This window comes from Lissotriton vulgaris, chromosome 1_1 (genome assembly GCF_964263255.1).
Source record: "Lissotriton vulgaris chromosome 1_1, aLisVul1.2, whole genome shotgun sequence".
In the NCBI taxonomy this organism is placed as follows: Eukaryota; Metazoa; Chordata; class Amphibia; order Caudata; family Salamandridae; genus Lissotriton; species Lissotriton vulgaris.
Window position 1 is genome coordinate 1,349,570,001 of NC_141685.1, and position 15,718 is coordinate 1,349,585,718.

At 43.5% G+C, this 15,718-nt stretch overlaps 1 protein-coding gene across 1 annotated transcript in view; it reads left to right on the forward strand.

Annotated features, from left to right (window-relative positions):
- GLI1 (GLI family zinc finger 1) overlaps positions 1-15,718 on the forward strand; it is a 284,502-nt gene that overhangs the window by 232,185 nt on the left and 36,599 nt on the right. The window contains exon 2 of the mRNA XM_086966612.1: positions 11,985-12,155. Coding sequence (XP_086822738.1) covers positions 12,059-12,155 — 97 coding nt within the window. The 5' untranslated portion in view covers positions 11,985-12,058. The remainder of the gene's footprint in view (positions 1-11,984; positions 12,156-15,718) is intronic.

A 15,718-nucleotide genomic window follows, 5' to 3' on the forward strand; every position in this document is an offset into this window, starting at 1 on the left:
GCACATAGACAACAGGAGAGAGGGAGATGGGAGGGAAGAAGCAACACAGATAGGAGAATGAGGGTGAGAGGAAAGAAGCAACACTGTCATGGGTGGGAGTGGGAGGAGAGGGGAAGAAGCAGCAGAGAATGGTTGAAGGGTGGGAGGTGCAGAAGCAACGGGGTAGCATAAAGAGAAACACGAATGAGAAACATAAAGAAAACAAGCATTTGCAATGCAATAGGTCTCGCATTTACGAGAGTTTGAGCTATTGGCATTGTAAATGCCAATTCCTTTTATTTATGTGTTGACTTTTAAAACATAAATAAAATGCATTGTCATTTACTATGCCAATAGCTTAAACTCTCGCAAATGTGAGACCTATTGCATTGCAAATGCTTGTTGTAGATTGGCAGTGCAGAACTTGGCATGACAAAGCGGAAACTAGCATGAGAGGAGCAATGTGTGGTGCTTGTACCTGACCTGTGAAGAGACAGGCATGGTGAGGAGGAACTGTTAGACCTTTTATGCTTCCCCTACTGGGCCAATATGAAAATTCATAGTAATATAGAAGCTGCCCTGGAACTGTATGGTTTTCATACTGTTATGACACAGAAAGTGTGTGGAAATGGTAAAGCCGGTATGGCAATGCATGTTTTCATATTTGGGCATGTGCAAATTATAATTACATTTATATGGAATCAATGATCCAGACTTTATCTGAAAGCAGCAAGCTCTCTCCTCCAGGAGTTGCGGCGTGTTATGTTAGGTTGTGTTTGTTATGTAACGCATTTGTAGTGCATATTTCCAACATTTCTGCAGCCTCATAGCACATTCCGAATCAGGGGCCCCCGTACAGTTCTGCAATGGTATTCGACCAGCCTCTGAGTTGTCTGTTGATGTTGTATTTAAGTGTGTTTCCTCTTGTTCTGATGGGAGTCATACTGGATGGTCTCAAGTGAGGATGTAGAGGGATGTTTTGTTTAGTGATGGGCTCTATTGTGACCACCTAGATATGGTGATAAGTCTGTGCCAAGCATACACGGATCGATTAGTTCTGCAGGACTCTGGCATGTCTTTCATTTCGCTAGGGTGTGTCTTTGTCCATTGCCTGACACAGCTGGTAATTATAGTTCAAGGCATCCTTCCCCATTACATGGCTTGTGTGTCATTCCTGGTGTACATGGGTGTTTATGTATAGGAACGGATGTGCCACTGGTCGTGGAAAAAACATAGCCACCTAGATGGCTTGGAGCTGTGTTGTCCACATGGTTCTGCCCAGACCTGTCTAATGTGTTCTGTTGGAGGTTGTGTTAGTATTTAGTGCTTTCATGGCACCTTGACAGCCATTTGAGGTATATCTGAGTTGGGTGCATGTGTGTTCACTGAGTTCTTAGAGTACTGTTGGGTTAACCTGTGGGCCGTGAGCATATGGATGAAGGGAATCCAGGACCCAGACCACCTGTCCCTCCCAAGCTTGATATCATAGATGCAGAGTCAAAATAGGCCGCCCTGTTCAAAACAGCGTTCAGATACATGCTAGAGGTGGACTCTCAGGAACAAGAAAGCACAGCAAAATGGAGAGTTATCTTGCATATTAAAGACACGGACTGCCGCAGGAAATGTTGCACCAGTCATCTGTGGTTTGGGATGCGTGTTAAGGCTTTTCTCCTATAGGAATGCCACATCGATTGCTCTTAACAATGCTTGTTTCATTTGGCATACATCCTTTTAAAATGGCATTCCGTATGGCGTGGCGTCATCGGGAGGAGTAAATAACCACCATTTCTGTGATCACCCTGACCCACTCCTTTGGGTTCAAAAGTATGAAGGTGTCCTCTGCCCTGCTGCCTTCAGCTACACCAACAGTGCCCATAAGGGCACCCTGTTCCAACACAGCGGTATATGTATATGCATAAAAGAAATGCCAGGCCGGGCTGGAAACCAGATCAGCCTTTGCAAAAAAGTTCAACCCAGCCCCACACTGCAGGAAGCCACGTAGACTGGAGCATGGGGGCTTTCATGAGTGGGTCTTTGTAGCCTCTCACCCTCTGTAAGAAGCCTCCAGCCCTCGAAAAAACAGCCAGATGCCAGGAAGGTCAGTACAGCCATGACACATTCACTATGCTATGTTGCAGCACAGTGCTTTGCCATAACGGCATTTGCAGCACGCCTTTGCAGTGGTGGATGCAGAGAATTGGATTGCAACTTCCATGTCTTCTGATGCCCTCTTTTTTCAAACTTTGCTGTAACATATCTGCCCTTATTTAGTTGAAACACATAGTGCCAAAACATAGCAAGCACTGGCAAAGCCAGTAGGTTTCATCTCGTGGTGGGAGAGGTGTGGCGCAACGGCCAGAGCAGCTGACTGCTGAGCGCGGGGTCACAGTTCGATCTCCTGCGGTAGCTCAGCTGAGCATCAAGTGACTATGGGCAATAGCTCACTTGATCTCCCCGACGGCCCTCATCGTCTGGAGACCCTTTTGTGTGTTAAGTCGCGATTTACAAATCTCAAATTATTAATATTATTATGTATGTAAGGACATGCATTAAAAGAATGTCAGATGTGTTGGTCTGTCCCAGTATTTACACAAATAATTTAAATAGCACGATGTTATTTCTTTTAGAGTGCTACTCATCTCAGTGCAGGATGTCATAGCGCTTTACATAACATAAACATTATACATTGACAATCAATCATGTAAGCGTGTAAATCAATGTTCAAGATGTGTTACATGAGGCAGTGAGGGTTACAATGTAGGAAGCACATGTTCTTTATAGCTCACAGTGCTACATTAGAAGGATTTCAAAAGGATCTCTGTTTTAAAAACAGTAACCCACTTACCTAAGTATATAAAATAAAAACCTGTCATCTGTATGTTGCATGATGTGCTTTGCAGGAGATACATTAACCTTTTATACTACTTTGATTCAAATCTCGGACTTCCAGAGATATCTCACCGTTATTATTATTCCCTGCGATTGGAGCAGATACCTTAACCCCATAAAATATTTGAAATACAGACTTTGCAACCAATTAAGCAGAACAGATCTAGTACCATGCTTCACTTTGTTGCCAATTTCTTTTTGGCAAGGTTTAAAGAAAATAAGTATTTTTGGCACAACCCCAACGAAAATTCTCATTTGTTAAATCTCATAATGCGCTTAAATGTAGTTGCGATATAGCGATATACCTGATAAACGTGTGTGGTCTTAATACGTGACGTCACTGCTTGTGATTTTATTTCTTATGATGTCACTTCCAGTGAGGTCACTTCTTGTGCTGCCACGTGGGATGTCACGCGTCGTGATGGCACGCGCTATGATGTCACTTGCTTACCTACTAACTTGGTTAGATCCCCCACTTCTTTTTTTTTAGGACTTGTGCCCTGATTAGTCAGCTAAGTAAACAACACAGTACGACAGAAATCTTACACCTACCCTTTTCCCTTCTATGCAAAGAGCACCACTGCACTCTCAGCTAGATCCTTGCTTCAGAAACACTCCAATGCATTGAAAATAAGCACACGGCAACATTTTTCAGCAAACACATTGAATCATTGAGTTATTTCACCTTAAATGAATAAACAATGCGTTTTAGTCATAGCGGCAGGATAAACTATACAGTTTCCGGCTCTTCTTTTATTACAAAAGGACGATAGATGCTCTATAAATCATCGCAGAGTATGACAAGGAACCGAACCATGCACCTACTTTGAACATATGCCCGCAGAGTGTTTGGCTGCGGAGGGTCATCTGTTCGCCCGCCTCCTGGCCTTGCAGACCAGTTCACGAGCAAAGATCTGTAATCAACAATTATATAACGTTCCCAATTAGTTACAAGCCACTACAGGAGATGTTCCGGACCTGACTGCTACTGCTTAAAAGTAAGACGACAGCGTCATCTGGTGGCCATCAGAAAGCTGCGCTCAGGCGCGAGTGACATTTGTCACTGCGGTTTTAATCATAAGTGGGCCGAGGCCTATCCAGGACATCTACACAATTGATATTTTAGAGTTTTATTGAGGTTCTTGCAGAGTATATACTATACCGCAACGCGGCTTGACGGGGCTGGCACAATAAAATTGTATGATAAAAATAATCATGGCCGTAGGCTGCACAACAGGCTATAAAAGCCCCGAAAAACAGAAAATAGAAGATGCAGTTCACAAAATTAGGGTTTCAAGCGTTTTCAGAAGTGCACAAGAATTAATTTTAGTAAGAAAATAGGTAGTTCCTTCCTGAGTTTTACCTTAATATGTAAATTCAAAGAAAAACAATAAAAATAAACAGAAAAAGATTTCTGAGAACCCAAATAGTAAAAAAAAAAAAAAAAAAAAATAGGGGAAAATTTATAGAAATCAAGTTTGATCAAAAATCATTTGAATAACCCTAGAGGAAAAAAAACAAATACCAATAAGAATTTACAAAAAAACAACAAAAAAACAAACAAACTTTGCTGAATCAAAAAAACAATTGTAGACCCTATTGGGAATACTGGTGAGCAGACATTGTTTGACAATTAAAGCAAAAGAAGAGACTTAAAGAAACAAAAGTAGAGGAGAGCAGGGAAATCGAAGTATAAGAGGAAGAATGACGCTAGAGCAAAGGACCGCCCGCAAAAATAGCTGAAAGAAGGAGGAGCATAAGAGAGGGGGAATACCTTCATTTTAAAATGACTAAAGGAAGAGGGCTGATGGGGCTTCCTCTAGTTAAAACTCAAGATGGGGAGGGAGGAGGCAGATGTTTGACGGGTGGAGGAATATTGGGTGGAACAAAGCAGTAAAATTAGGAAAAAGTGGGGTTGCATTTTTATAAAATGAAATACACCTAGTGAAAGAATGTGGAAGGCGAGTGGGATGAAGGGAAAATGGTCTATGCAGCATTGTACAACGACCGACGATAAGGATCCACTTTCAAGATAAATTACATTCGCACCTTGAACATCATCCAAAAGGTAATTTAGAATGTTAAACTTCTATTAATTGTTTTGTACCAACTGATAAATGCCATTCATCTAGAAAATTTCGATTAAACAGTTTAGGTGAAAATGTTTCTGAAAATAGGTGCTCTCTAAATTAATTTTCCTGTAGAACCACATTAGCCTTCTGAGGCGCTTACAGCTTTGTCACCCCAATGGCAACACTTGAGCATGACTAACGAAGCAGTGGGGAAGTCGCGGAACGAAGGGCTGCGTTTTTGTGGCAAAAGAAAGCAACTACTCAGGCAGGCAGAAATTCTTATGCATCAAACACAAAGATGTAAATTGATTTCTAAGGTTGTTTGGCAGTCTATGGAGGGATCTTCTGGCCTCTGATAATTGATCACATGCGTTTCTGAAAGTTGTATTTAGTGCAAACTGCATAGACCTGTATTTTTTGGAAGTTAGCAAGGACATAAGCAGGGAGCCCCGGATACGGAATAGCGCAGTAGTAAAGCTATGGGCGTATACATGGCCCTACACTGTAGCCTGATAGTCTGTAGGGAGGAAAGGACAGATCTTTCTGATAGGGCACGCCTGGAAGGTGCAAGCCATCATAACAGGGTTGATCTGACAGTTTAGAGATAGCTTGTAATCTAAAATCACTCACTAGCATCTCACTTTGGAAGCCGGCCTGGGGTCCAAACATTGGGGCATATTTACAAAGCCCCTGCACCACCAGAGCAGCCCTTTTTTTGATGTTCCGGTGGCGCACAATACTGAGCCATATTTACAAGGCCACGCAGCCACCCTACGTGGCTTTTCATGGACTTGTAAATATGGCCCCCTTTCACACATAGGGGAGACTTTAAAGTACCTTTATTTCTTCTCGTTTTTTGCTCTCTGCGTCCTGCATTCTGCAGCATACATAGAAGGAGGGAAACACCATCAATTATTGTTTCTGTGCAGGAAGGTGTCCCTTCCTGCACAAACACAATCATCCCTGCATTGCAGGCACCCTTGCACCATGGTGCAAGGATGCCTTCATTGGCGTTAGGCAGCCAATTGTGCGTCAGCACAGAGGAAAGAATAGGGATGCATCGTATTGCTGTAAGTGCGCTGCATCCCTGCACTTTCCTAATGACGCAACTCAGCGCAGAAAGATGGCTTGCAGTGCTGTGCCATTTTCTAGTAAATATTCCCCATCGTATTAATTTGGGTGTATTTCATAGCACTGTATCGAGAGAACTTAGTAGAGCTGATTTTAAGGTGACCAATCTCTTATGCACAACTCTTTGGTGAGTGAGGAGCTAAAGAATAATCCAGAGAGGGGGGTGCCAGCCACTCCCCTTTGGCTCATAGAATGGTAATATTGAAGCGCGGAATTCTGCCCCTTATCACAGGGGTGGGAGCCTCTGCATTACTTAGAAGTTTTGAGAAGGCTTCTAGGAGGAGCCTGGCTCTCAGGTTTTGAGGGGAAACATCCTTTACAACGGAACCGTTACAACGCGGTACCGTTACAACGCAGGATTTACCACGAAAGTCGTTACAACAACTTTCGCTGGAGGGCGCTCTAGGATAGGGGATAGTTTAATTTACTATCCAACACCTTCCCTACTATCCACGTGGATTGGAGTTGGAATAGTAAATTAAACTATTCACTATCCAGCGCCCCCCAATGCAAGTCGTTGTAACGACTTGCGTTGTTAAACCTGCGTCGTAAAGGTATGCGTTGTAATGGTACACGTTGTACCGTCATACATCCGGTTTTGAGTGAAGGCTGCAAGTTTCTGTTGGCTTCTCAGCTCACAGCCAAGTGAGTTCTTGAGTTGTGCGCCAATGACCTACATCATTCTGCATCTTTTGTTTCCCTGCTTGAACCTGGATTGTAGAAACAAGGGTGCCCTGTATAAATGTAGGTTTTGATAGGGTGTATAAAGTAATGTTACTAGCTGTAGGTAGTTTGGGCTGAATCATTGTCACTAGTGTTTTTTACAACAGTCACGATCTAGTGTGCATAGGGGAGTTCTGGATCAAACCACGACATGAAATTGTTTGCTGGATGTTCTGGGGTTTTGGCAGAACCTAGTTCATCATTTTGTCAGCCCTGGTGTCTCCAGTATTGAGTGTGGAGGTTTCACACTTTTCAAGTCAGGGGAAGTTTTCCTTCAAATAGTACCAGCTGTGTTTTAGGCATTTTGTGCCTGAGTTCTTGTCAATTTGAATGTTGAGTTGCATGTTATTTGCATAATATCTGGAATTGATTGTTGTAGAGCAAGATAGCCTGAGACAGGGACAGTCTGCAGATGTTAAAGAAGATTAGAGTGAATTATTCCATCTCTGCTTGTCTTCTGGAGTGGCAAGAGAGAGCAAATATTAACAAGCGTTTACAATGCAATCAGTCTCGCCTTTGGGGGGTATAAGTATTTAGCTATACAGCACATTATTGTTGGTATAGCACAATTACTGTTCTACTGTGCACGAAGGAGTGAAAGGGTGAAGTACCACAGTCTGTCACTAGGTGTCCCTTGAGAGCTCTTAAAGCCCTCATAAGGTACTGCACTCTGCAACATGGTTAAAGAAAGGACAAGGCGCAGTGGCCAGAGCTGCCGACTGGGAAGCTGGGGATCCATGCTCGAGACTGGTGCGTGCTCAACATCCTGTGACCATGGGCTGATCCTTTAATTTCCCCTGAGTGCCTGGATACCTGCGCTATATAAATGAAAGCTACTAATTTAGAATAATGCAAAAAATCAATGCAGCAATTTCGAAGGTGGGCAAGAAGTGTTGTGAGGGTGCAGTACCACAGGCTGTCACTAGGTGTCTCTTCGGCCTCTTTAGGCAACGTAAGGTACTGCACCATGTAACATGGATAGGGAAAGGATATGGCATAGCGGTGTGACCTGCAGACTAGGAAGCTGAGGATCTGTGTTTGAGTTTGGTGACCTGTGATTATGGGATGATCCTTTAATTTCCCCAGATTGCCCGGATAGCTGCGATATATAAATGAAAGTTACTAGTTTAAAATAACAATAATAAATCAATGCAGCGATCTCGGAAGTGGGGAGAGCAAGCAGTGTTGTGTGAGGGGGGACGGCAAAGGGAAATTAAATGAGGGCACTGCACTGCAAATCATACGTAATTTAACCAAACAAAAAATTAGCAAAACGAGCAGCAGCCTTGGAGGGGTGGTGGGGGCCTGTGAGACATGTTGTGTGAGGGGGAGGCACGGGGAGATCAAGGAATGGCAAGCAAATGAAGTGGTCTGAAGTTTCATTGCACAAGTAAACAGAACACTTAGCAAACAAAGAGGCAGGCTAACCAAAAAAAGAGAGCTCTCAAAGTATAAATAACCTCAAGAGTAAGAACACATGTAACAGGGTCAGTCCTCATGGGAGGATACAAAATTCCAAAATGAGGGACTACTAAGTGTATTCACCAATGAAAACCCAGCATTTCTAAAGGACAGCAAGAGGAACCGATGAAAAAGATCGGTGTATTTTGAAGCCCATATCCTAGATACAACATGTCTTTAAAGAGACAGCGCATGCGCTGCCTAGACGAGACTTAAAAACGCTGGGAGAGAGGAAAGATCCTGCAGGACCCCACAAATAGGTAAGCTTGTTCAACAAAATGTAACAGAGAGAATTTGGGCTTGACCTTTCATAAAGGAGCTAAATCACACAAAAGCGATTCCTACACCACCCACTTCGGGAAGCCACTCAATTAAGATTGAATGGTCGACAGCGGTGAATGCAGGGAAGAGATGAAGGACAGCCACACCTGCCACATCTGTGTCATCAGGAATAGATCTCAGTTCAGTCACCAGCACCAGGGCTGACTGGGCCCCCGCACCTGGGTGGAACCCAAGCTCTCAGGAATAAAGGGCACAAACTTGTATCTAATAGTGAGAGAAGTGTTTTGACACATTTGTCCCCGTCACCTTTTCTAAGGCTGGCAGCAAAGTAATAGGACGGCAGTTGGTGTTGGTGAAAACATCCAGTATTTGGCAAGGGATTAACATCAGATTTCCAAGGTCTGGGAAGAGAGACCCAAGAAAAGGAAGTTTGAACAATTTCACGGCCTACTGAACATTAGCAGGGAATTGAGCTTTCAAGACTTCCTATGTGCACGTGTTGTCATGAGAACTGGAACGTCAAGCTAGAGACTAATCTCTACAGACCCTACCTAAATGGTCTCTAGGAAAACCCTTGCTTTCGCCTACCGCTGCGCTACCCCTTTCTTGGCTTGTCTCAACAATTACTAAACTAATGTAATAATTCTGTCTGTCCAACTGCTGCTGTATCTTTTTTATTCCACAATTGCATTTGGCTTGACTTTCTCTACCTTGCACATTTTGTTCTTGTTGAAGAGACCTGAATAGCCTTACAACTGTTAGGTTCTGTTGTTTCAGTATTCGAATACTGGAGCGGGGAGCTGGAAATACCCCCTCTCAGTGTCTGCTTTAGGTTTCTTCAAAAAGTTGATATGACGGCAAGTTTGAAACTTCCTGTTACCCTGTCCTGCATTAACCATACAGTCAGCATATAACTGTGGACCTGAAACGTTGATATGTTCATTATGGATAAGTAAAGTTTATTTATGCAATATTAAAGATTTCATGTAAACCCTTGTTACTTTGCAAATGTTGTGAAGAGTTTGCTTTGCCACCTACATATTCCAATCATGATAATTGCAACAATCCCTGTCATACATGTCCTTATTCAGGCACTCATTAAGGGAGTTATACACTCTTTATGCAGCAATATCAAACTTGGAAGTCCCATTTCTTGTAATCCCACTTGAGCAAGTAACTAGTGGCGCTGGAACTAGGGATGCTGGAGGTACTGCAGCACACCATACAACTTGAGGGTCTTTAGATAGAGAACGAGTAAGAAATAGGTCCTTCAAGTTTCTTTCTCCAGGCAGAAGTTGTTTAGTTTTCTGAGACAGACTAACACATATCCCTTGTCTTTCTGAGGTGGTGTTATTGGCCAGCCCCCTACTCTGAAAAATGTTCCAGCACCACTGTCAGTCCTTGCTTTTACTGGCTGAATCAGGATCCCCTCCCAGCTCCGACACAAAGTCTCCATATTCTTTTTGTGCACAATGGCTTCGTGTATTGAAAATCTCAGCAAGGGGTAAAATCTTGCATAGACACATTCTGTACATATTTTCCAGCTTGACTGAGTTTGATTGGAGTAACTGTGAAAATGATGCTTCAATATGGAGAAAACTTTGTTGAACAAAGGTAAACCATGAGCCTTAAAATCTTTGTTGAGGGTGAAAATAGGGGAACTTCACTAGCGAAGAAACACACTTCCTACAGCCCTAATGTTCATTATTTAGCGCCATACACCAGCAGTAGTGTAGTAATCGGATGCACAAATCATTACTATGCAGTAACCAGAGCCACATATCAGCCCCTGTCAGTCAGTGACGTGAAGTAATCAGCCCTTTACGTCAGTACATTGCAATAATTATCCCTGTCAACCAGTTCTGAACAGGAACGCGCCCCATCAAAACACAGTTTTGATGCTGCTTGTGATGCACACATATCTATGTGCTACCTGCATAACAAACAGGGAACCGCAGGACGTATCAATCCAGCATCCCCAAAACAACAGGCCACTCCTCAGGGTTCTGGGGTTTCGGATTGCTTGTGCTCCCATTCAGAGGGAACCTGGCCTGGCAGTTCAGGTTAGACTGTTCCTATTGGAGCAGGGCCAAAGCTGCTTTACACATACACTGAAGTAGTGTGGCTCACTGGTTAGAGGCAGCAGACCCGAGAGCAGAGGACGGCCCGGGACCAAGGTTCGATTCCCGGCGCGGCAGGTTTCTGGACCAGGGTCAGCGGACTCGATAATTCTCTCGCCTCGGTGCCCACTCTGATCAGCGATCACACTCGGCAACTCTGGGCATTAGCTTGCTTCATCTTCACTAACGGCCCCACCAGACCGCCGGGGATGCCTGGTCTCACCCTGGAGATACCCATTAAGGGACAATCTCTCAGGGAAGCCAGGAAGGGTTTCGCAGCGGTCGAAGCGCCTTGGGACCCTACGGGTAAGTAGTGCGCTATATAAAATGCCTATACATACATACATATCCAGTTCCAATCTGAGGTGTCATGGTGGGCAAAATCCGATGGGCTGAGGTGTGGCCCAGATAATAACTAGTGTCTAAGATTAACTCAAGCATTCCACCTATCGTTTTTTTGTTTTCCTTTACGAAATAGGTCAGGCTACAGAGCTGAAAGGGTGATGAGGTCACCTGTCATTCGGGGTGACCTGCCGGTGGTGCTTTCTAAGGGAAGATGCTAAGTTAGCAGTATGTTATGGAACTGCCACACTGTGTATATGTGAACAATAACATGGTGTATGAGTGTGCGTGAGTAAGGCAGAGTGGGTGAGCATGAGAATTTTAGAGTGAGTCAGTGAAAGCGTTATTGCTAGAAATCTAGACCCTTTGTTCCTGATAAAAGCAGATCGATCAAAATGGTCCGACAATACACACTTGAGGTGTGTACTTAAAGCGCCCGTCTATGTCAAATACAGGACTCAAAAGACTGGTGCGTTCTTAGACTTATAGGATAATCACTAAGTAAGGACATTATTCTCATCTAAATGCATTGCCTCTGAATATATTCTTTATGGCTATTATAACTATCTGGCACGGTTCAGGCCCTCGTAGACCAGTCTTGGACACATCCTTGATGCACCATGTCTCCTATGCATGCCATAGGGACCAAATGAAAGGTGGTGTTGAGGGTGATGCAAAGCTTTTGCACGTTCATGTCTTGTTTTTCAGTATTTGATGAGGCCATGGCAGGGATTTGCTAGAATATTGATAATATTACTGAGTAAATTTTGCATTAGTTTGGTGTATTCCACAAGCAATAAATTGGACAGAATGAAACTAGCACAGCAGAATGTAACATCACAGGCCAGGGCGCCCTATTTTACAATCTCCTTCTTTTTCTTCAGGGCGCCCAGTGCGACAAATGTGGCAGACACCTATTTCTGTTCTCTAGATCTTCCCCAAGTGCAGAGAGTTTACTCAGTGCTGCCATTTCTTTTTCTTGCAGCCTCGATCGCATGTGGTCCTTGAAGGAGGCCCACTCTCCTTTGCAGCCAGCTCCTCATCTGCACTGGGCAGACCATGTATAATGCCATGAACCCACCGGTGAACAGCTACACAGAACATTGCTACCGCCGGGCGCTCCACGGACAGGCTTCCTCCGCTCCCAGGACTGAAGGTGAGTTCCTATAAACTAACCCATAGCAACGGCTTAAATTGACTTTAAAACGAGGCAGGGATTCACAAGGAGCTTTTCCAAAGGAAGTCATGTGCACAATGAACAGCAGATACACCCTGTCACCACTACAGACCGTTAGCGTTGCGCAATCACCAGATCCAAAGACTGTAGTGTGCTTCAACAATAGACTTATTTAGACAAAAAAGATCAAGTCCTCTAAACCACTTTCATCTGTGCGCAGAGCTTAGTTTTTCATCTTCTTGTCTCAGACTCATTTTATCCAAAAATCATGAACTTGTTTTTAATTTTTTTCTCCAGCTTATTTGAGACTTCAGCAGAGCTCTAATTTTATGAACACTTCCACAGAATTGGAAGGCAACTGGTATGTGACAGCCAGTCACCATTTGATGTATTTTGAATATTTGGTGACATTGAGAAGAGCTAAGTAGTCCAGTACTGCTGTAAGGAGGTGGCATCATAAATCGTATATTTCAAGACACATCATGACCCTACAAATGGTGCATGCAGTGGCCATTGATGCCATTAGTGACAAATGTAATGCTGCAGTCAGGTGCTGGGGAACACACAGATATGAATAAACTCCCTACACAGGGTATGATGACAAGGTGGTAGACGTAAGAGATTGCTCCATGCAGGGCATTCTGGTCTTATGGGAAGGGGTGTAGATAGCAATTGGTATTATCCCCGTGCACTCTTATGTTCTCTTCAATAGATCAATCTGTTCAAACAGTTTTGTTTAGGCGCTCATTTGTCACACGGCGTCTGTCCGTGTCTTTAAATGTCAAAACGTAATGTGAGGAGGATCACCAACCCACTGAAAATGTGTGCACACTCTATCATGAAACACTGGGTTTCTTCACAAAGTTCCAATTTATTTCATTAAATGTTCATAATCCAATCAAAGAATTTCAATTCAATTCCATGTTCAAGTTAAGTTTCATATGCTTGCATAATACACATCTTATGTCGCAATTCATCATAATGGTTCACAGAAAAACTGTGAACCATGAACATGGTACAATGGGGGTATACTGGTGGTGCCTTGCAGGCAGCACTGTGTGCATTTGAATGCCTGTCTTTTTGGGCGGAGATTCTGCTGCAAAAAGACAGCCGGTGGGGTGGGGTGCTGCACGTGGGGGGGTACCTATGGTACCCCCCTACATATGCATGTACAAGGTGGCAGGCACCACGTTGTACATACATATGCAAAACATGTATTTTTACATTGTGGCAGGTGCTGCCGCCCACCGCAATGTAAAAATACGGGATGCGCCCGCCACACTGGTGGGCGCATCGTAATTTGTATTGTGGGACCGCGCACCTATGGCGGGGTGTCCCTTTTGCCTATGCAAAAAGTCCACCAGCCATCCTAATACTGATCAACCATCTCAGTATATAATACATGATTTTGGGAACTTAATTGCCTCCATAAGGGACATTGCGTTGGTGGGCCTTAATAGGGGCCAGGTTAGGTAGGGTACATATAGTTCAGAGAAGGCGAGGGCTAAGTCCACATTAAATAAGAACATAAGGGAGGCCTATAAAGCAGACAGGTTAGATAGGAAGCGCCTAATTATAGTGCATAGGATAACTCATAGGAGAGAAGTAAGACAAATATTATGGAAAGAAAAATCAATTGATAGGGCGAAGGCAATCGTCTCCCCCTGTTCGGGTAGCCTGAAGGGCTTCCGGAACATAGTTAATAGCGCTCTTGGGCTGTCTAGAAAAATTGCAGCAGTGCCAGTCCCTGAAGAAGTATGGGTCAGGTATATATGCGAGTTGTATAAATTAAAAGAAGAAAAGGGAGTACTGGCGACCGAGTATGTGAGGCCGCCAGAGAAGGGGATGGCGGAGAGCTCCCTGGTCCCCTCAGTAAGTTGTATTAAGGCTGTAATAAAAGGTTTGAAAAGTTCTAGGGCCCAAGGTCTTGATGGCCTTTCATCTGATGTAATGAAACTTCATGCTAGTTTGTGGGCTCAAGTCCTGGCACCAGTGTTTGGAGCCATAATAAGTGGATATGACCTACCGGAAACCTGTAAAGGAAGCATTATGGTTACGTTGTATAAAAAAGGTGAACGCAACCTGTCCTCGAGTTACTGTAGGATTACTCTGCTGGTCATTCCCAGTAAAATGTATACGAAACATCTGTTGGTTTTACCGGAAGACTGGGTAAGCAGTGCCAGAGTTTTACCAAAGGTCCAAATGGGTTTTCGTAAAGCGTATTCAAAAACAGATGGCTGCCTACTTTTAAATCTTCTTGCCGAAGAATACGGCTTAAGTAGAAAACAGCTTCTCTATGTGTCATACATCGATTTCTCAACAGTGTTTGACTCTATCAATAGGGCATTACTCAGGGAAAAATGTGTAAATGGGGTTGCCCGCCTGGCTTATTAAAGTTTATAACTCAATTACATAAGGGCTCATGGACAAGGGTGGAACTAGGGGGCAATGGAGCTCTGTCTAGAAAAATAGCTACCCCCAATGGCCATAAGCAGGGGTGTATTTTGTCTCTGCCCCTGTTCTCAATTTATATTGCAGATGCTACGGCAGTATTAAAACAGATTTAGTCTTTCCAGCCAAAAGTAGGAGCTGAGGCCATTTCAATAATGTATGTTGTATGCTGATGATACTGTGCTATTGGATCTAATGCCACTGGATTCCTTTTCAGGGTACTGTAAGGCCAATGCACTGAAAATAAATACAGTTAAAACTAAGCTCATGGTCTTTTCGAAAGGAAGTTTGCAGTCCATCAGGCGTAAGTTGTGGTTAAACTAAGTGGAAGTGGTAAAAGAATATAGATATTTAGGTCTCCTCTTCAGATATAACCTAAACTTTAAATCTCACATAGACCTTCAGGAAGTTTGTTCCAGAGAGATTGCAGGGGCTCTACATAGGTTGGATCTAGCACTGGGGCATACGTCCGTCGAAGTTCTTAGAGAGGCTTATAATGCAAAAAGTGTAAAGCTTACTTTTGTATGGCTGTGAAGCTTTGTCAGTAAAGAACATAAAGCGGCTGTAGATTATTGAAACTAATATCTGGAAACGATGGCTCGGCCTGCCTAGAGGCTTGGTGAATTGCGCTCTGAGGCCGGAACTAGGCCTGACTATTGTATTATTTAAATACAAGAAGATGATTCTCAATTTTTGGGCCTGTCTTACAAAGGTGGATGAGGGCTCCCTGAGGCAAATAATAACATTCTATTTTCTGGAGAAGAGCTCAGCCAAATGGGTTGTTAATTTACATTACGGCCTCCTTGTCTATCCCACTAGGGATTAACCATCATAACTTGTCTGCATCACAGCAGAAACAAATATTAAAATGCTTGCTCGATGAGTATTCAAGAAAGGGAGATTTCGAATGTGGGCACTCTGGAACATCTAATGGAGTCAGAATATGGTGGTCATATCCATGCTTATTTGTGTGATATTAAAATCGGCTACATTAGGAAATGGGCCTTGAAGGTTAGGCTGGGGCAGATACCCGGCCTTTATAAAGCGGAAGTTGATTAAAGGGGTTGGGGTGGAAAGTGGAATTTGTCCCC